At 53.7% G+C, this 21,207-nt stretch overlaps 3 protein-coding genes across 3 annotated transcripts; 2 read left to right on the forward strand and 1 right to left on the reverse strand.

The window, feature by feature from the left end:
* Positions 1–45: 45 nt before the first annotated feature.
* Positions 46–9,588, reverse strand: E4F1 (E4F transcription factor 1; the record flags this gene model as incomplete). The annotated part of the gene is made up of 14 exons (XM_054080901.1): positions 46–1,032; positions 1,646–1,708; positions 2,491–2,651; positions 2,989–3,187; positions 3,588–3,805; positions 4,315–4,420; positions 4,768–4,995; positions 5,830–5,996; positions 6,406–6,558; positions 6,843–6,963; positions 7,180–7,385; positions 8,009–8,108; positions 8,626–8,777; positions 9,405–9,588. Coding segments are annotated over 14 exons (2,406 nt in total), but the record flags the coding sequence as incomplete, so codon positions are not given.
* Positions 9,589–10,756: 1,168 nt separating this feature from the next.
* PGP (phosphoglycolate phosphatase) lies at positions 10,757–14,825 on the forward strand. Its single transcript, XM_009566942.2, has 2 exons — positions 10,757–11,384; positions 12,599–14,825. Exons 1-2 carry the CDS (start codon positions 10,757–10,759, stop codon positions 12,922–12,924), a joined length of 954 nt encoding a protein of 317 aa, XP_009565237.2. The 3' UTR covers positions 12,925–14,825.
* Positions 14,826–15,004: 179 nt separating this feature from the next.
* BRICD5 (BRICHOS domain containing 5) lies at positions 15,005–21,071 on the forward strand. Its single transcript, XM_054080905.1, has 6 exons — positions 15,005–16,451; positions 17,627–17,749; positions 18,402–18,554; positions 18,982–19,089; positions 20,317–20,470; positions 20,930–21,071. The coding sequence occupies exons 1-6, from the start codon at positions 16,404–16,406 to the stop codon at positions 21,022–21,024; spliced, it is 681 nt and encodes a 226-aa protein (XP_053936880.1). The 5' UTR covers positions 15,005–16,403; the 3' UTR covers positions 21,025–21,071.
* Positions 21,072–21,207: the final 136 nt, after the last annotated feature.

Genomic DNA, 21,207 nt, shown 5'->3' on the forward strand with positions numbered 1-21,207 from the left:
TATTTATTTACATGCAGAGTCTGTACATTATGCAATTAAAAATCCATATATGGTTACAAAACCCAAAATTCCTATACAATATGGCTTTACAGACCGACAGAGGAGCTCTCCGAGCAGCCTGGCCGGCACAGCGAGGGTACTAGGATGCATTCTCTCACAGACCAGTACATAAGGCTACGTGTCCAGGATATCATGGAAAAATACTGCAGTACCATGCCTCAGGAGGGCTAAAGGAGTGAGGTTAAAGGCATGAATGGTTCTGAGTGGTGGTGAACGTACACCAGAGCTCCTCAGGTTTGGTTTCCTTTGTTGGTTTTAAAATGCACGCAATGAAGGAGTCTCTTAGGAGGCCCTAAAGACTCGCTTCTCTCTGAATCCCCTTAAATCTAAAACACGGAACGCTGCTGTCCTGGGCCCAGAGGTAAACGCTAGGCAGAGATCTTTGAGGCAGCTGACAAGATACCGAGACTCAAATCCTGCATACCAGTCACTGCCACCGCGGAACCGTGTAGAGGTTCTTCAGTACCGTTGTTTCCATTTTGGGGCTGTACCGATGTGCTGCCCTAGGGAAGCACCCTCTGCTCTGAACGAATATAAGGGCAATCTTAGGACTGATCCAAATCCCCAGACTGGAGACGACCACTCTGTTCTACATCAATATTGTCGCTGGCTGCATGCCCTCCATTACACGATAACCGTCTGGACTTCCACCTCCCCCTCTTCGGAGGCGATCACAAACTCTCCTGCATGTTCCATTATCTCGATGTCCTCGGATGCCACCATCGTCACTGTCCCTTCCTCTGTCTCGATGCTCCCCTCTGCAGTGAGCACCGCTCCTTCCCTGATGGCAGATGCCAGCGTCATTGCCACCTGCTCCGTCAGGCTCTCAGGGGTGGCGATGGTGATGGTGTCTGTGGCATCTGTGGTCACACTGGTGTTTTCCGCCACGGTGACGTTCTGTACAATGATCTGGTGACCGGAGTTTGCTTGATTTACTATTTGTTGCACGACCTTCATAATGTGGCTGTCGACCTATGTGGAGAGAAACGAGGCCACGTTATTTCTGGGCGTGTTGTGCTCAGTTAAAAGTACAGGCAGCGATCACCGCTGTGAGCAGGGCCCAATGACCAGGGGGGCAGTACAAGCACCATTTCATCCCCATTTCCTCCAGCTGTTCCCTGTAGTTCTCATCGCCCCACAACTCCTGAACATCTCACACCTCTATGAAGGTTTCACTGTGGGTTGTTCAAACTGCTGCTCACAGGAAACCTTAATGACATGTGCCCAGACATCCAAACCAACAGACCAGTTCAGGAGCCGAGCCAGCTGCTGATGGTGCAGCAACCATTACTTCTTGTAAGAAGTAATTAAGATGATTAAGATTAAATGATTAAGAACATCATTTCCCCAAAGCTGCAGCGTTACAGTACAGCCAGCAGCTCTACTCTCATCTACAAAGCCATGCAAGTCAGCAGCAATGGATCTGGGGGCAGCAGAGCTCAGGCCAACCCAGCATGACCAGGATTGTGCCTGTATACATACAGGTCTGTAAGACTACAGGGGCAGCTAAATCGATCAGTCACTAGAAGGGGTTGATTTCATCTACACCAAGTCCCCAAACTAATGGCTGATGTGTCTGCTTTACCTCGTGTCTTGTTCCCTCGATTATTTCTGTGGCTTCACTTGTCTCCATGTCTTCAGTAGCAGTCTTGAAAGAGAAAATACGATGATTCCCTTTTTAGGTTGTTAGAAAACAACTCTTTTATTGCCAAGATACAAGACACTAAGATCAAAGTCTTTGTGTTTCCCCCTTGGTGCAGCAGCTACTCTAAAGACAACTCCTTGAAATTCCCTCCAAATCCCATCAGTGAGAGCAACTTAGAAGTAACGCGAAGTGCTCACAAATAACAGACAACACCCTCCTCCCTCAGCAGGACTCGGCCACAGAGCACGTTTTTCTCCTGCTCGTAGCAGCCACAATGTCAACTCCAGCAGCACTAACAGGACTCGATAAATGAGCTGTGTTATTCTGCATGGAAGAGTAACTGGCTCTGTCATGAAAGAGGAGAAAGCAAAACGTGTAACTCACTGCTTTTGGCAGTCACAGCCAGTTAAAAACAACAGAGGTTATTTTGGACAAAATAAGCTGAATAGAAATGGAGAAAAGGAGGCAAGAGTTGAGGGAAAAGTGAAAGAAGTTTGTGAGGACATAAAATCTGGCATGGTCCAAGGTTTTGGGTCTCAGCCTCCTGGTGAACTACTGACAGTCTTCCCCACGTGGTCCTTTTCCTGCCTGCGTTATATGCAGGACTTCAGGGTGAAGCAGGCTTCCCATGCACTCCTGAACCAGATTAACCCTGCCTATTCCTAAGATCACACAGGCAGGGGTGGGATATTTTGCCATCTCCCAAAAGCCTAGATGTTGAACAGTTTTTATGGACCAGAATACCATGCTGAATTCAGAATAGGAAGCTGTTTGCCCATTCTTACCTCAATGATGTATTCCTGAGTATCCGCCACCACCGAGGAAAACTCTACCAAAACAGTGTGAGGATCTTCCGAAATGACCGTCGCCGCTAAGTTGTCAGCAGACTGACTTTCCTCCGACACAATCACTTCTTCCACCTCTTTCAAAGCGAGGAGGCAGCCACCTGAACGGGAGTCAAAAAGCGAAAGTAGAACCTTGGAACAGAACCACTGCACAGTTCAGAGCAGACTCCTACACAGAACAGGGTCTGTCTTCCCTGCTTCAGGCAGTGGCAGCCTTACAGCAGCTACTTAAGCCAGAGTTTGGAGCAGAGCCCACAGCACCCCTGCAGCTGGATTGTTAATGCCAATTCAGAAAGATCACCAAGATGCAGGTAACAAATGGCCTTGGACAAAGGTTGTTGGATCCACTCCGAAAACAAACATCATAATTCAGCCAGAAAACAGCTCATCCAAACCAACCCCAGCCCAGCCCAAGGCAGGCAGGGGCTGCCACCTCACCTTTGGTCTTTAGGTGCCTGTTGAGGGTGCCGTGCTCTGCAAACCCTCGCCCGCACTTGTAGCACTTGAAAGGCTTCTCCCCCGTGTGATGGCGGATGTGGCGGACCAGCGAGCCCTTCTCCCGAAAGCCGCGGCTGCAGTACTGGCAGACGTAGGGCTTATCCTCCAAGTGTGTGCGGAAATGAACTTGCTGGGCATTCTGGAGAGAGAGAAGCAAGAGAAAGGCGGCTCAAGGGAAGGACGAACTCAAGCTAGCAGTATGTCAGCTTCCAGGGTAAAAGCCAACATCTTTGAGGACTTCTTCTCATGTAAAACACTTAAATACTTAATACTTCTCCTGTGAAACACAAGTATTTTGCTTATTATCATTATATTTTTTTTTCACACAGGAAGGAATGGTTTCTTCACAAATGTGAAGGTTTTATTAACTCTGTCCCTCTTTCCCTCCCTAAAACAAAAGCTCCTTTTGGAGCTTCTGCTCTTACAAGAGGCAGGCAAGCTGGCATTTGTTCTTCCAGGAGCAAAGCCTCCTTATCTCTCCGAAACCCTGGTTCTGGAAAGGAAAATAGGAAGGCAAGCCTGCTGTGAGGGAGGCACACCTTCGTCTTGTAGCGCTTGCCGCACTTTGGGCAGGAATACGGCCGCTCATCCGAATGCACCCTTCGATGCCCCTTCACGTGCGCAATGGTCTTGTAGAGCTTGCCGCACTCTCCACAGCGGAATCGCCGTTCGTTCACGTGCACTTCTTGGTGCTTCCTCAGCAGGTAGCCCTTTGTGAACTCTTTGCCACACTCCTCGCACTTGAAAGGTTTGTAATCTAGAGAGGGAGAGCGCACGTGGTTGATACGGAACAACCAGCAGGAGCACCAGTACCTGCTGCAACAGAATTCTTACCAAAACGTTAACCCAGAAAAGGAGGGAAATAGTATTTTCAACTGAGTGTATGGGCTCTGTCTCGTTCCCAAGAGAATTCCACTCTAAAGCTACTCTTGCGGCCTTTGGTGCCTTTCAAGCAGCAGTTCCAGCCTATCAACCTCATCTGCCTCACTAACCTTTTTATTGGCCTTGTCACAAAATGCTGCTTCCAAGGATGCAGCGCAGGCTCTGAAACATGGAAAATGGGGTGACTTCAAGTATTTCTTTTACCTTCTGTTCTAGAGCTCAGAGTCAAGATTTTCATATTGGTGTGTTACATTTCAATTGAGTCTGCACAGCTAACAGCCAGGTAAAGGCAAGGAATCTGAAACAAAGCAAGCTGTACTATGTTTAAGATCAGAGTAAAGATGTGGTGCATTTCAGATAACAGCGTAAGTGGTAGAACTTTACCTAAATGGCTCTTGATGTGTGTTTCGAGGGAAGCAGCTTCACTGAAGGTTTCATTACAGTAAGGGCAAACATAACTTTTGTACCCGTTTGTTCTTTCCGCATCTGTCTATCAGAAAGAAAATGGTAAAACATAAGCATTTTTATACTGCTGTGTACAGTAGAGGTTGCCAAGCAAATTCCCAATTAAACACTCCAGCTCTCACAAGGAATTTATATTGTTAATGGGTGATGGGGGCTGAAAGGAGCGAGAGAGTGAGAGTGTGTGCACAAGCAAACTACCAGTGCACCTGAAGCGTGTGTGTAATACATAACACAATGACCCTGGCAGAGAGAGAGATGCAGATGCATTATCAGAGGATAAGGCATGGGGTGGCGAGGCCAGCAGTGCTGTCCACAACCAAGGGCAGGCACACAAGATTGAAAAATTAATCTATTGATGGAATACAAACATACAGACTCTGCTTGTTCTACTTCAACGCACTGTTCCCCACACGGCTCCTCTTCTGCTTCCACTGCTTCATTTTCCAGCTCTCCTGCAGCAGCTGCAGCAGGCTCAACAGGCTTGGGCACCTCCTCCATAGCGACTCTCTCTATCACGATCCCTGAGTTCCTCATGGCCTGCCGCAGCAGATTCTCACTGTTGACCTCCCCCTCACACGGCAGCTCCTCGGCATGCGGCTGCTGAAAGAAGTTATCAGCAAATACACGGTCAGCCCTTTTGGTTCAGCAACACCACTCCACAGTCATCCTTTCTAGGGTGTCCGATGCTGTGATGCAGGGCTGAAAGATCAATGAGAGAATGGACTTGGACGAGAGGGAAAACGAGGTGAATCTGTGCTCTGACAATGCGTAGGCCAAGGGATGAGGAGCCTTTGCTCCTATCGCAGTCTCGTAGCTGGGAATGGTCAACGCCACCACCCTCAACCTTCTGTTCCACCCTGCGGAGGCACGGAGGCAGTGAGGCCTGCACAGCCCCTGGACAATGCATTCGCAGCGGCAGATGGTCAGACAAGGTCAGAGAGTGTTCGCCTCAATGCTCTCTGCAGCTCCCAGAAAGGAGGTTGCGGTGAGGTGGGTGCTGGTCTCTGTTCCCAAGTATCAAGGGATAGAATGAGAGGAAATGGCCTCAGGTTGCACCACAGGAGGCTCAGATTGGATATTGGGAAAAATGTCTTTACTGACAGTGGTGAAGCCCTGGCAGAGGCTGCCCAGGGCAGTGCAGGAGTCTCTAAAAAAACTAAAAAAGGTTCAAAAATCGTGTGGACATGGCACTGGAGGACATAGTTTAGCAGACGCAGTGAGGTTGGGCTGATGGCTGGTCTGGATGAGCTGAGAGGTCTTTTCCAACCTCAATGATTCTATGACTCTGTGATTCTTTGATGAAAAAGCAGCTAATTAACTATTTACTTCCAGCACACAGATTTATCCTTAGCACCTAAGAAAATTCTGTCTATGAGGTGAATTACTTCCAAAATACTTCTCTGCATAAAATGCACAAAGAGGAATGTCACTCACATCTTGGTCCAGCGAATTTGCATCCACAACAGGAAGCTCCTGCATTTGGACATGGACTTCATGAAGAACGTTGCCTTTTGCATCTGTCACAAGATGAATGACAGGAGAGGTCTCGATGGATTCACTTGCTATCGATGAAACGGTGTCTGTATTTGAGCTACAGGATCCTTCAAGAAAAGGACAGCGAATCACTTGAGGTACAGCCACCCCTCATCAGTTTCTCCCCAAGATCTCATCTCAACCTCCACTTTTAGCTTAAAACCATTCCCCCTTGTCCTATCCCTGCACTCCCTGATCAAGAGCCCCTCCCCAACACCTGGCTACGTGCACTTCAGGTTAATGGTATAACTCTATAACTTAATTTTTCCTGTATAAAAGATACAAACTGAATACCTGATAGGAAGGTGCCCCTGCCCATGGCAGGGGGGTTGGAACTGGATGATCTTTAAGGTCCTTACCAACCCAAAGCATTCTATGATAACATTTGTTTCATAAGTGAGAAAGAATCAGTAGTTTAGGTTCTGAGGCGTGCTCCATTTTATCAGACACAAGGCAGGTACTGGTGGAATCACTGACCTGTTGGCAGATCATCCTTGCTGACTACTATTTCTTTGTTCATGTTAAAGTTCATTTTTTCGGTGCAAGGTGTCAAGGATTTCAGGTGCCGAGTCAAAGCTCCTGATTCCCGGAAGCTTTTCCCACATTTCTTACATTCGTAAGGTCTTTCATCTGGAAACGATAAGAATCAGAAGAACAGTGTTAAACTGATGACAGCCAGACTGAGCTCTGTGTAACAGAGTGCTAGGAGAGCGCTTTCAGCTCCTTGCAGTAAGAGGACTGTGCTTATCCCAGGACCTCACACTGCCTCCCAATGTCCCAAACACTGGGGAGCTCAAGCGTCTCCACACAGCAGGAGGCACAAGGCAGCAATAAATTCCACATGAGGGCACACTGGATAACCACACGCGGTGCACTCAGCAATGCTGAACGCTTACTCTGGAGAACTGTCTTACCAGTGTGACGCCGGTGGTGTCGAATCAGAGAACCTTTTGTCCTGAAGGAAGTGCCACAGAGCTTACATTCATAGTCCTTCCTGCTGCTGTGCGTGATCATGTGAGCTTTGAGGATGCTTGCCTACAGAGAGAATTTTACTTTAGAAGACGTTCCAAATGGTTAAAGATTTTACATTTCAACTGTAAAGAACAACAATGCTCCTTCTGGAACTGGAGCTTCCCTTTTGGAAGTGTAGCATGCAGTAGAGAGGCACATTGTTATCAGGTACTGAGATACTTTAGTTAACAGCTTGTCTAAACACCTCACGAACCCGAACGCCATAGAAGTGGCACGTACTGTTTTGAACGTCTTCTGGCACAGCTCACACACGTATCGCCCCTCCTTGTTAACCAGCAGCTTAACCTTTATCAGCTCTGTGGAAATATCCTGCTCCTGCTCATCAGGGTTGCCTTGCTCTTCAGCCACTTCCCCATCAACGTGACCATTTGGGTTTTCAAACACATGGTCTCCTGCAACAATGACTTCTTTGATGTGCCCACTGCCTGGGAAGAGGATATGGAGACAGTTACATTCTTTATAGAAGAGAGCTTTCCAGGACTAGATCTGTTTCCCATTCAGCATTTCACATGGTAAGAAGGAGAAACAGAGACCTTAACAGTGGAACATGGCTCTTTGCACAATTCTCATTACTGCAGCACAAAGATGAAAAGGGACACAGGATCATAGAATCATTTAGGTGGGAAAAGACCTTTAAGATCATTGAGTCCAACTGTTAACCTCACATTGCCAAGACCAACACTTAAACCTTGTCCCTAAGTGCCACATCCAATGGCTTTTAAATCCCCCTGGGGATGGTGACCCCACCGCTGCCCTAGGCATCCTCTTCCAGTGCTTGACAACCCTTTTGGTGAAGGAATTTTTCCTAATATGCAATCTAAACCTCTCCTGGCGCAGCTTGAGACCATTTCATGGCCTGCAGTTTCAAATCTAATTTGTATTAACATGCAGAGAGCTGCAAAGCTGGCCCAGGGACACCGCTCACATCTCTGAGCCAGTGCCCAGTCCTCAGTCCCAGTATGCAGTGATGCCAAGCGCTGACCCAGCTACCACACAAACCAGAGGATGGGTGAACCGTTCCGGACCCGGCAGCCGTCTGAAAGCTCACCTACTACAGCTGACGTATTGCTGATTTCCTCTGCTATGGAAGATGCTTCCACAACTATGTGAGCGACAGTTATTGACTCCTCGACGGAAGGGACGACCTGCTGTAATGGATAACATTTTAGCAGAGAGGCTTTCTGACCTTTACAAACACCATATTCTTTCTCTCCTCTCCAACCCAACAGACCACATGCAGAAGAGTGTGGGCCCTGCAGAGATTTTCAAGGTAGGGATATCAGAATGAAAGGTGCAGTGCTTAAAGGGGCTTCAGGAATGCTGGGGAGGGGCTCCTGATCAGGGAGTGCAGAGAGAGGACGAGGGGAACAGTTTTCTGCTGAAAGAGGGAAGATGGACATGGGATATCAGGGAGAAATTCTTCACAAGGAGGGTAGGAAGGCCCTGGCCCAGGCTGCCCAGAACAGTGGTGGCTGCCCCATCTCTGGAGGTGTTCAAGGCCAGGTTAGATGGGGCTTGGAGCCCCCTGATCCAGTGGGAGGTGTCCCTGCCCATGGCAGGGGTTGGAACCAGATGGGCTTTGAGGTCACTTCCAATCAAAATCATTTCATGATCCTATGAATCTAATTACTTTCAATCATGGCTTGAGGAGAAGCCTGCTGTCACCTTTTGTGCCTCTTGGCCAAGGAGTGCTGCTGGTGCGGCGGGCAGCGCATCGGGAACCCGCTGGCAGACCTTTTGCATCTTGTGCTGCACAAAATCCTCCAGGGAGGTGAACTCCGACTGGCAGCGGCCACACTTGTGCACGTCATCCTCATCTGCGGGTTAAAAGGCAGGTGGGAGGGTTAGGAAAACCAGTTATCGAGCAGTGCTGGCACTGGAATGTGAGGCTCTGCTTGATCCTGGGGAGCTGCCACTGGGACAGGAAGGCCCGGGAAGAGAAGGATGGAACAGGGCGTGGGCTGCCAAGGGGCTGTGGGGCAGCCTCCCATACCTTACTGAGCAAGGCTGGCAGCAGAGCCAGCCACAGCAGAGCTGCTGTGGAGCAGAGAGTCGGGGTGTGGGGCTGCCAAGAGCTGTGGGACAGAGGGACAGGGCGCGGGGAGGCCTCCCCCACTAATTACCGAGCAGCGTTGTCACCAGAGCCCATGACTCTGCTCGTCCCGGGAAGCTCCCACCGGGACAGGAGGGACCGGGAAGGGAAGGATGGAGCTGCCTTAGGGCTGCGGGGCGGAGGAACGGGGCACGGGGCTGCCTCTCACACCGACTGCTAAGCAGCATTGACACCGGAGCCCATGACTTTGCTCATTCCGGGCAGCTCCCGCCGAGCCAGGAGGGCCCGGGAGTGGGGATGGAGCTGCCGAGGGGCCGCGGGGCGGCCTCCCCCCGCCCTAAACCGACCGCCCCGGCCCCACCGGCCCCTCCCCACGGCCCCGCAGCAGTACCTTCCTCACTGAAGGGCGCGGGGAGGCGGAGGAAGGCGCCGGGGCCGGGACTGGTGTCGGTGTCGCTTCCGCCGCGGGACCCCGCCGCGGCCGCCCCCCCCCCTCGCCGCGGCTGCCGTAAGCGCCATCGCGGCCTCCATGTCGCAACGCGCCGCACCGTCAAGATGGCGGCTTTACGGCCGTGTCGTCATAACAACGGGCCCGCGTGACGGGCGGACCCTTGCGGGGGCTCGGGCAGGAAACGCGGGCACCGCGCGGGGGTTCCGGGGTTCGGCAGAATTACCAGTTATCTAACCAGTTACCTAATGCGTTGCCTAACCAGTTACCTAAAGAGCCCGGCGACCTAACGACCTGACACCTGGGACGGGGCAATCCCTGTTTTCAGTACACGCTGGGAGATGATGTGGTTGAGAGCAGACCTGAGGAGAAGGACTTCAGGGTGCTGGTTGATGAAAAGCTCAGCCCAGAAGGCCAACCATATCCTGGGCTGCATCCAAAGACATGTAGCCAGCAGGGCGAGGGAGGTGATTTTGCCCCTCTATTCCTCTCTTGCGAGACCTCGCCTGGAGTATTATGTCCATTCTAGAATCCTCAACATGAGGCGGCTATGGAGCTGTTGGAACGGGTCCAGAGGAGGCTACAAAGATGATGGGAGGGCTGGAGCACCTCCCATAGGAGGACAGGCTGAGAGACTTGGGCTTGTTCAGCCTGGAGAAGAGAAGAAGACCTTATAGCGACCTTCCAGTACCTGAAGGGACTACAAGAAAGCTGGGGAGGGCCTGTTTACAAAGACTTGTAGTGATAAGACGAGGGGGAAGGCGTATAAACTGGAGAGGGGCAGATTTAGGCTAGGCATAAGGAGGAATTTATTCACCATGAGAGTGTTGAGGCCCTGGCCCAGGTTGTCCATAGCAGTGTTGGGTGCCCCATCCCTGGAGGTGTTCAAGGCCAGGTTGGATGAGGCTTGGGCAGCCTGATCCAGTGGGATGTCCCTGCCCATGGCAGGAGGTGGAACTGGATGGGCTTTAAGGTCCCTTCCAACCCAAACTATTCTGTGATTCTTAAGGAGAAGGAACCAGCCGGCAGCCGTAGGAAAGCGCCGGTTCTCAGCAGCGTGGGCGAGGCCATCACCTCCCTCAGCCAATGGGCTCTCGCTCCTCTCGGGCGCAGCCAATGGAGACGCCTGGAGGGCGGGACAGAGAGCAGAGCGGCCAATGAGAGCGGAGGGAGCCGCCGCCGGCCCTCGGGGGGGCGGGGCCACCGCTTCCTCTAGCCAATGGGCTCTCTCTCTGCCCGGCTCAGCCAATGAGCTCCCTCTCTCGGCTCAGCCCTGTCCCGGGGCGATGGCGGGCATGGCGGGCATGGCGGGCGGCGCGGAGCCGAGGCGCTGCCGTCGCCTGGAGGCCGAGGCGGCCCGCGCGGTGCTCGGAGCGGCCGACACGCTGCTGTTCGACTGCGACGGCGTGCTGTGGCGCGGCGAGGCGGCGGTGGGCGGCGCGGCGGCGGCGCTGGGCCGGCTGGCGGCGGCGGGGAAGCGGCTGTGCTACGTGACCAACAACAGCAGCCGCACGCGCGTCGCCTACACCGAGAAGCTGCGGCGCCTCGGCTTCCCCCCGGCCCAGCCCCGGCACGTCTTCGGCTCGGCCTACTGCGCCGCCCGGTACCTGCGGCAGACGCTGCCGCCCGGCGCCGCCGCCTACGTGCTGGGCAGCCCCGCGCTGGCCGCCGAGCTGGAGGCCGTGGGGGTCCCGCACCTGGGCCCCGGGCCCGCCGCCCTGCCCGGCCCCGCACCCGCCGACTGGGCCCGGGCGCCGCTCGACCCCGCCGTCAGGGCCGTGCTGGTGGGCTTCGACGAGCACTTCAGCTACGCCAAGCTCTGCCAGGCCCTGCGCTACCTCCTGCGCGACGGGACCGGCTGCCTGCTTGTCGGCACCAACCGGGACAACCGGCTCCCGCTCGAGGGAGGCGCCGCCATCCCCGGTGCGCGGGGAGGGGAACGGGGGGGGGAGGGCGGCCTGGGCAGTTCCGAGCTCCCCGGGACGAGTCCCCAGGCTTCGGGGGCTCCCCGGGCTTTGGGGGCTCTTCGGGACGAGTCCCCAGGCTTCGGGGGCTCCCTAGCTCCACAGTTCCACAGCTCAGGGTCATGTTACCTTCCAGTACCTGAAGGGACTATAAGAAAGCTGGGGAGGGACTGTTGACAAAGGCTTGTAGTGATAGGATGAGGGGCAGTGGGTATAAACTGGAGAGGGGCAGATTTAGACTAGATATAAGGAAGAGTTTCTTCACTATGAGAGTGGCTGGCCCAGGTTGCCCAAGGAAGATGGGGCTGCTCCATCTCTGGAGGTGTTCAAGGCCAGGTTGGATGGGCCTTGGGCAGCCTGATCCAGTGGGAGGTGTCCCTCCCCATGGCAGTGGGGTTGGAACTGGATGGGCTTTAAGGTCCCTTCCAACCCAAACTATTCTATGATTATGGCAAGTGGACTATTTTTAGTTTAAACTAAACGAGTTAAATTTCATGAAGTAATTGTGTTTTTTTGAAAGCTAGGCAGGACATCATAGAATCGTGGAATGGTTTGGGTTGGAAGGGACCTTAAAGATCATCCCATTCCACCCCCCTGCCATGGGCAGGGACACCTCCCACTAGACCAGGCTGCTCAAGGTCCCATCCAACCTTTATGTCTCTTTGTTAGCATGGGTTTTGTCTCTTCTGGCATGTTTTCTTTTGGTCAGTGTTTTTCCAGACACTGTTCAGCTCTTGTCTCACAACACACAATCGATGGAGATCACTCCCTGCTGTCACCCAGGCCTGATAAACGATGCTTGGTTTCTAAACCACTAAAACAAGTCTTAGAGAGTTTATTTGCTGGTATTTTCAGTATCAGGGACAGTATCAGGCTTGTACCTCATGTGGCCCTGTGTTTCTTCCTCCGTACTGCACCCCCAAAAGAGGGAGAATCCTTGTTGATCCTTTACTCGAGGAGCAGCAGATCCTTTTTGATCTCAATGTGGGATGGTATTTCAGCCTCCCAAAAGGTTTCACGCACTGCATCTCATGGGACTGACTTCTTCCTCTGCCTGTCCTGTCTGTAAAGCTGCAGCATTGTGTTTCCAAATCACCGTGCAGTTTTATACCAGCTCGTGGGGACTGAGAGCCTTGGTCAACTTCTAATCAACATTTTCTGTTCTCTTCCCAGGGACCGGCTGCCTGGTAAAAGCAGTGGAGACAGCAGCTCAGCGTGAGGCATTCATCGTAGGGAAGCCCAACCGCTACATGTTCGACTGCGTGGCGAGCGAGTTTGACATCGATCCCACTCGTACCATCATGGTGGGAGACCGGCTGGACACAGACATCCTGATGGGCAACAGCTGTGGCCTCACCACGTTGCTGACGCTGACCGGTGTCTCCACGCTGGAGGAGGTGCAGGGCCACCAGGAGAGCGGCTGTCCGGCCCGGCACAACCTGGTACCTGACTACTACGTCGACAGCATCGCTGACCTTCTCCCAGCACTGGGGGACTGATATAGCAAAAGGCTTGCAGCCTTTGTAGCCGTACCCCAGCTGGGCCCCTGTTAATCACCCCGGCCCCTGTTAATCACCCCGTGACAGTAACGTGCTCACTAGGATACCACCCACAGTTAGAAACCCTTCGCTTTTTAACCTTTCTGTCCTCTCGATACAATGTTGTTTACATCCCAGTCTTTAAACGCACTTTGAAACGAAGAGGGCATTACGGCGTCACCCAGGTCTGCACGCCTGGGGCTGCTTTTTAAATTCGAAACATGTCTGTCCAAGTATTTGTGATCCTTGATGTCGCGTTGTCCTCTAGGCTGAGTTGAGGAAAATGGAGCTGGCTGATCTGAGGGAGGGAACGCCACATCTCGCCTGGATGGGCTGAGGCTCCATCCGGTTTATTCAGGGAAATGACTGGGAGCGTGTATAACTTAGCAGCTGTGCCTGGAAATGCTTGGCAGAATGAGTGCTTGGCCTTAGGGTGGTCGGTTTTTATTCTGAGCAGTTCCTGCTCAGCACAGTCCACTGCCAGCACGACTCGGGCCACAGAGGCTGAAATCTGTCTCTGTTGTTGGACCGTCACGAATGGCACTCGTGCAGGTTAGGGCGGTTCCACTCTCAGAGCATGGGCTGTGTCTGCTGGATGCTGTGTTGGGTGTACGTGCAAGGTACATGTACATAGCAGAGCTACGCCCATTCTAAATATATATCAGAGTATATTTAAAATATAGATTTATGTAGAGAGATAATATATCTTGTTTCCCAGAAGGAAAGATAATAGGAATATGCTTCACTGATCACAGTAGGTTAAAATTCTCCTGAGCTTTTACATTTGGTGATGCAGAGTCTGTAACCACACAGGACTGTCCCTCACTACTGCTCTTCCCAGGAACAACTGGATTAGTTCCAAGTTACTTCCCTCAGCATGGAAACAGCCGCTTGCCTTGGCCTTACCTGCAGGCTGGATTAGTGCTCAGCCTGCAGAGATGGAGGCTGTGCACAGCTCAGCTTCCCACCAGAGCCAGCCTGTGAGCACACGGGCTCTGTGAGGATGGTACGTGCTTCCTTTAAATACCTGAAGTCTGTTTCTTCCACGTGTGTCTGGCAAGGGGCCTGGCACCAGCAGCTTCTCTGAAGAGGAGTGCTTGCTTCCTCTGGTGATGGTTCCATTTGGGTGACGCATGGCTCTGGCAACGGGGTGTATTTTCATGCTGGCTGCATCGAAGGCCACAGTTGCAACCTTTTGCATTACAGAATCAAGTGAAAAATCATATATGCAAATAATGTGCTTTTATTCCGTAGATCCCACTGTTGGCAGTTAAATTTAAGCGCCGGCCTTCCCGCCTCTCCCGGTGTTCAGCTGGTTTGCTCTGGCAGTGTTGGTGCCATTTCCTTCCACCTGGACACTCAAAACGAGTGGACTTTCCACCTCGTTTGTACAGCAATAACTGTGCGGTTCGTGGTGTCTTTCAGTGTTGCCAGTGTTGGCTCGGGCTGATGACGAAGGACATGAGGAAGCACGGATAGTCTCTTCCCTGTTCCTGTCTCCAGCTGGAAGGCTGGCATGGTCATGGAGAAATACCCACACTTCCAGTTTGTCCAGGTAACACGGAAATGGACATCGCTGCTGGTCGGGTCTGACTTCATGGTGTGTTCTTTGAGTCAGTTCTGTATCTGGTGCTGATGAATTCAGAGCGCATCGAGAGAAGCAGTAAACTCCAGGAGAGGCGTTTCCCTCTGTCCTGCAGCGCTGTCCTCACCAAACTGTTTGCTGTGCGAGGGAGCTGTTACCTCAAGTCCCTTGTGCTGAAATGTGCTGGTGGAGGTGTCAGTCGTGCTTCAAACCCCTGTATCGGCTTCCAGATGGTTTTTAAGTCTACTTGAATTCACATTAAACTCACAAACCCGCTTTCCCCCAGTCCTGTTGTGCTTTTCTTCTCTGTGAGCTCTGGTATGTGGGGTTTGGGAGTAGGGCTGCAGTGTGTGTGTGTCGTCTTCGCTCCTCACAGGCAGCATCAGGGGATGGAATCCATGCCCTGGGATGTATCCATCAGTTCAGGCACCCAGAGCTGCGCAGGGCTCTTGGTGTGGGCTGGGATTTGCTGCTCTGAGCGCAAGTCTGGAGCAGAGCGTTCTGCCTTTGCAGTGAGCCTTTCACTAATTGATAGCAGAGCTTTGCTTTGCTCTTGTGCCTTGGATTTGGCAGGGCATAAATTTCTTAAAGTCAGAAGGTGGCTGCTGTGTGGCTGTAACAATCCCTTTAGGAGAGCACTCTGCCCACCCGTCGCAGTGGGTTTTCCGATGTTCCTGGGAACTGTATCCCTTCTCTGGCACCAATTTACAGGAGCAGAACTGGTTTGGCTGTTCCGGTACGGTTTCTGGAGAAGGACGCTGTGGTCTTGCACTCTCTGTTCTAAAGCAGTGGCTGTGCTGGCTGTATGACTTCTGACCCCCTTGTCTCCTGCTGGCCCCTGTGTCCAGGTGTGCATCCAGAGTTGGAGCTCATCCCACAGGAGAAGCACACTGGGGCGAGACGGGATCTCCTGAAAAAAAGCTCATCCTTGGATTATGGAAGGGGAGAGGGCGAGTGGGGTGAGGGATCGCTGGTGCCTCAGTGACAAGAGCCACCAGCATGAGCTGCCCCTGGGCCGAGTCTGGTCAGTCTGGGGCCATTCTTGATGGAACAACGTCCACATGCTGTGTTGTCCTGTGGTGGACACCATGCAAAGGGATTCTGCTGAGTCTTTCCTTGCAGCTGGTAGGGCTCAGACATGCAGAGCACTCTCCAGTCTCCTGGACTGCTCAGGACAAACCGCAGCCTGGCAGCGCTGTTCTCCGCGAGGAGCTTTTCATCACAGGACACGGTTGCTGGCACGAGTGCAGCTCAGGTGGTGGTGATGACTTTGACACAGAGATCCTCTCTCCTTTCTGGATGAAGCGACGTCTGTAGGTGGAACACAAAGGTGTCTGTGCAGCTAAGGCTTGTGGGACAGGAGGATCAACAGTTGGCTTGGGCCCACGGAGCTCTGGCAGCATGAAGTTGGTGTTGAAATGCAAAAATAACCGATGACAAGGGCAGCTGCCACCACTCTCTGTGCATTGTCTTCTCCATGAGGCTTGCCCAGTCCTGCTGTCCGGGCATTCCAGCAGGGAGGGCTGGCACAAAGCCGCTGATTGTGGTCCCCCTGCCCCTCCAGCCGCCACGCAAGGTGAGCAGGAAGAGCCGTTTCATGTGCTGACAGCATCGCTCCACGGCCCGAGGTTTCACCCCCCTCCTCACTTCTCCCCAGCCGACAGCTCTAGGGTTTCACACTCCCCGTGGGTCTGAGTTGGGCAGCAGCTGGCAGGGAAGCGCTTTGGCCACAAAGGACGCACATTCACCTGTCGTGGACGCACGCTTAGGTTTCCCAGGCACGCCTGGAGCTGGGGATGATGCCCAGGCTGCGCGTTGCCAGGCGGCAGAGCTGCGGGAGCCAGGTCCTTGGCTGATGTGGAGGATGGAGGGCAGGAGTGGATCCGGCCACGCTGTCCCTGCAGTGAGTACCCCTCATCCCCGCTCTGTGATTCCTCTTTTGAAGGCACTGAGCTCCTGATGTTCCCGTGGGTCTTGGTGAGGTTTTGTCCATCCACAGTTTGGCTCCCGGGGCAGCTGCCTGTTGGCTGGATTTCCCTGTGCCCGGACTTGTACAGCACAGACCGATCATGCACCAGGGCAGAGTGGTCAGGGTAGAGAAGGCGAAGATTTCCAGCTGCAGAGCCACTCAGGACGTGTGTGTGCACACAAACAGCAGCCTGCCAAGGGGTGGGAGTCACCGGTTCCTTTATTTGCACCTTTCCCACCCCAGGGAATCCCGTTGGATGCTGAAAACCCACCCGTTACTGTCAGGCTTGAGCACTATAGTGTTTGAACTGTTGAGCTTTCACCTTTGCATGACTCCAACTCTAAGAGTCGCTCCCTTTCTTGGGGAATACACCTGGCAGTGAGGTGTTACCGAGCGAGATCAGAGCCCAAGTGTCCCTTTCTCTTGCAGCTATAGCAGATCTCATGGGCATTTATTGCATTTTCTGAAGTGCTTCTGAAGGCTGAGACACAGACTGGCTTTTTTTTAAGAGTGGTTGAAATGTTGTAACTGAAAGCCCATTCTTTCTGCTTTGTAAAAAGGGATTTTAGGTGCCACTAAGTTCAATTGAATTGCTTCAATATTAGAATTAGAGTGAATTTTAATTGAAATGCACCATGAGCGCCAAGCTCTTCTGCTTTGAGTCAGAGCTTGGTCTGCACGGAGAGCAGCTTATCAAGGGAATAAAGCACAACCGGATCTACAGAGGGGCAGGGAAGCAGGATTCCCTGACATGGGAGGGAGAATTGAACTTGCTGCTGCAGCACAGCCACCGGTGTTCGTGGGGAGCTCCTGCTCCAGCCCTTCTGCCACGGTTTTGCAGCCTTTGGGAGTTTCTCCAGCCACAGGGGTAAAGTGTTTGGCTCTGGGAGCACTGGTTATGGGGATGTGAGATTCAAAACTCCATCTCTGGGGGATAAAAAGGTTGTTATTCTGGGAATGCTGTGCTGTTCTGGCTGTTCTGCACTCAGACCCCAGCAGCTTGCGGAGGGATCGGTGTCTTAAGTGGGAAATGCACTCTATGGTGAAGAAGAAACAGGGGAAGTGTTAATTCAGCTTCTGTTTTTTCCTCCTCCTGCTTTGGCCCCCAGGCCCCAGTGCAGCCTGCAGTTCCCTCCAGGACCTTCTGGATCAGCGTGTCCGTTGCTGTGGTGTTTGCAGTTATTGGCATCGTTGTCGTGGGGGTCCTCAGCTTTGCTCCCAGCTCTGCCCAGGTGCGGGATCCTGATCCAGGCAGGGACCCTCCTCCTGCCCGCAGCCTCGATCTGTGTTGGGAGGGCAGAAGGGGCCGAGAGATCGGGGCTGGGTTTGGTTCACCCGTTGCAGGTTGTGGGGCAGGAAGGTGCTCAACAGCCGCTGTCTCGCCCCTGCAAAGCACCTGCCAAAACCCATTGCTTAAATTAGAGGAGCTTCATGGCATCGTTTGTAAGCGTCGCCTCAAGCTGGCATTTTGCAAGCAGGCACGTTCCGATGCACGGCTGCAGCCTCGGAGGCGAGGGGGGAGCCTGAGCTGCGCTGGCCGGGTGGGGGATCCCAACCTCCCCCCAAATCCCACAGAGTACTGGCTGGCGAGTGCCCTGGTCCTGCCCTCCAGCGCTTGGAGTGGGACGCGATGACCCTGGTGGGTCCCACTCAGGGTGTGCTGCATTTCCCCCCTGCAGCCCGGCAGGACGGGGCAGCTCTCTCCAGCCCTGAGCGATGGAGAACAGTCTGCAGAGCCCCACTGCTCCCCTCCCTGCGCTCAGGGCTGGCGTCTCCCCTGCAAAACCACACAGACAAGCATTCAGGTGGGAATGTCAGGGGTGAAAGGCTTGTGCAGACATGGAGCAGCTGTTGGCAGGCACTGCCCTCACTCTCTGTGCCCAGGCTGGCTCACAGCTCGTCCGGCTAACGGCCCAGGGCCAGCAGGAGCCACCGAGGAACCAGACAGCCCTGGTGGATGCGGCCAGGAACACCATCACCTACTACGTCACCTCGCAGAGTAACAACAGCGCTGTGGTGCTGTACGACAGCAGGAATGTAAGTGTGTGGGTGTAATTTTAAGTCCTGGCCCAGGTTACCCAGAGCAGTGGTGGCTGCCCCATCCCTGGAGGTGTTCCAGGCCAGGTTGGATGGGGCTTTAAGCCCCCTTATCCAGTGGGAGGTGTCCCTGCCCATAGCAGGGCATGGAACTGGATAGGCTTTGAGGTTCCTTCCCACCCAAACCATTCCATGATTCTATAATTACCTGCCCCATTAGCATGGAAGCAAATAGAGGAACCCAGGCTGCTGAGAGAGGAGTTGCTGGGGTGGGAGCAGGAGGTGCAGACCAGGAAAAATATCGGTGCACTCCTGCTTGGTGCCTTTCTCTGCACCTTTGGTTGGGAAAGAAGGGCAAAAAGGAGGGAAGTCTGGTTTTGGGACAGTTGTGGGTGTGTGTCCCTGAGGAACATGCTCTGTCTCGCAGGGCTACGTGTGCTACAAGCCTGTGGAGCAGCGTGCATGCTACCTGAGGAGGATGGACACCTGGGACCTCCAGAACCTCCAGACGCCCCTCAACATGTCTGAGAAGAGGGTGAGCAGCTGCTGCCAGTGCCCCTGGAGTGGCTGAGCAGATGAATTGGGCTTTGCATGGAGTCTTAGCTCACTGAAGGCCGTTTCCTGCATGGATTTGCGTTTGCAGTGGTGGCTCTTGCAGAGCAGCATCCCATGCCTGGCTCCACGAGGGCAGGCAGCAGTGATTCCCTGCTCCTGTGGGTGGGTTGGTGCCCTGTGAAGGAGTAGAGCTCTGCCCACCAGTGCTGGGCTCCGAGAGGCACCTCCTGGTTTGACTGACATCCCATCCTTGAAAAACAGGAGAAACGCCAGCTGGGCAAAGGGGTTGTGTCCCACAGAGGTGAAGAGCGGGTCTTGTGCAGGACCCGCTCCCACTGGGTTCTGTTACCTGCTCAGAATTCTGGGGAACAGAAGACAAAAGGGGGTTTGTGAGCATTCACAGGGGGAAAGCTGGAGTGACTCACGTACACGGACCCTCTGAACAAAATGCTAATGCATGCGTGCACAGGAGGGAGATCCTGTTTCAAGAAGACAGGCAGCCCTGTTCTCATGCCCCTGCCATCTGCTCTCCATTTCCTTGGAGGCTCCTGGGTGCTCCTCGTCCCTGGCCTGCGGCTCCCACCCAGCTGGGATGTGGTAGGCAGCATTTAACCCCAAGCAGTGAAGGAACGCAGCACCCTGGGCAGAGGCTGCCAGATGGGATACAAGGAGAAAGGATCTGCCCTGCGGCTCCTTCATGGAAGTGAGAGTTGGCACTGCCAGGGCTGCCAGCAGCCCTCAAATGGGACTTGGTGGCACTAAGGAGCCACAGCTCAGCCTTGCCCCATCCCAGCCACCACAGGGCTGAAGGATGCAGATGCACATCACACTCGGTGCTGTGGTTTATGATGGGATGGGGCTGCTGTGGGTCACAGCCCAGCAGATGCTGCTCTGCCCAGAGATGCTGTGGCGCTGGGCACAAAAGGGTTTTACTCCCAGTTTGGGGACAAGGCAGCCCAGCAAGGGGCCCCAGAGGAACCACGCGCCCCTTTTCCCAAGTGGCAGTGCTAGCGAGGGGCTGCGTCTGCCCGTGCTCCTGCCAGGCTGCTCCGGCCAAGCCAGCATCCCAGCAGCTATCAGGAGAAACCCACCTTTACTGCTGCAGCAGAGACGGCTCCCCGGGTGCCTTGAAAGCAAGAGCGGGGCTGGAGGCAGTGCCAGGAGGACAAAGGGCCTCGGGAGGAATTAACAGGGCTATTCCTTTCAGGTGGATCAGCTGCCACGCCAGGATAATCAGACCAAGTACTATCGGGAGTTTCTGGGCATCCTGGCGCGGGATGAGGTGGACCCCGAGAGCTTGGGGGAGCCTGTCCAGGCCCTGTGCGAGCAGACAGCCATCTTCTGGGTCAAGCGAGGCGAGGGTAAGTGTAACTTTCCTTAGCAGGAGAGGGAAGCATGATTGCTTCCAGTACCTCTATGGGGAGCAGGCTCTGCTGCACAGAAGGCAATGCACAGTCTGGGGTGGGCTGCCAAGGGACTGCCAGCTGTTCTGAACCACTGCTCAGCAATCATGGAGTGGTGGCTCATGCCCACAGCCTGCAGTGAACCACGGTGCTGGCTGGGAGAGGCTCCACACCCCTTCCCCGGCAGCGCAGCCTCCTTGTGCAGCACAGCTACACAGAGCAGTCCCTTGCGCAGCCACTGGCTTAGTGCTCAGCACCTTCATCTCCAGCAAAGGCAGCCTGCCGAGTGCTCACTCGGTTCCGCCTCACCCCAGCTTTAATGAGAAAGGTCATTCCCTGAGGCTTTCCACTCACTTGGCTCCTGAGGGACTCTGCAGGTCTACAAAGGCATTCCTCTCGCCCTGCTTCCCTCTGCAGGTCCCAGGAAGCAGCGGCTCATCTACCTTTGCATTGACATCTGTTTTCCAAGCAACATCTGCGTCTCTATCTGCTTCTATTACCTCCCCGAGTAAGTCCTGCGGCTGCGATGCCCTCTTGCTCTCCGTACGTGAGCTGAATTCCTGAAAAGCCTTTGATTTCAGCAAGGAAGGGACCATCACCAGCATCCCCCAAAGCTCCCTGCTGACTTCACGCTGCCGTTCAGGAGAGTTTAGGAGAACAGCAGCCCGCAGCACGGCAAGGTCAGGACAGACATT

This window comes from Cuculus canorus, chromosome 15 (assembly GCF_017976375.1).
Source record: "Cuculus canorus isolate bCucCan1 chromosome 15, bCucCan1.pri, whole genome shotgun sequence".
NCBI classification, from domain to species: domain Eukaryota; kingdom Metazoa; phylum Chordata; class Aves; order Cuculiformes; family Cuculidae; genus Cuculus; species Cuculus canorus.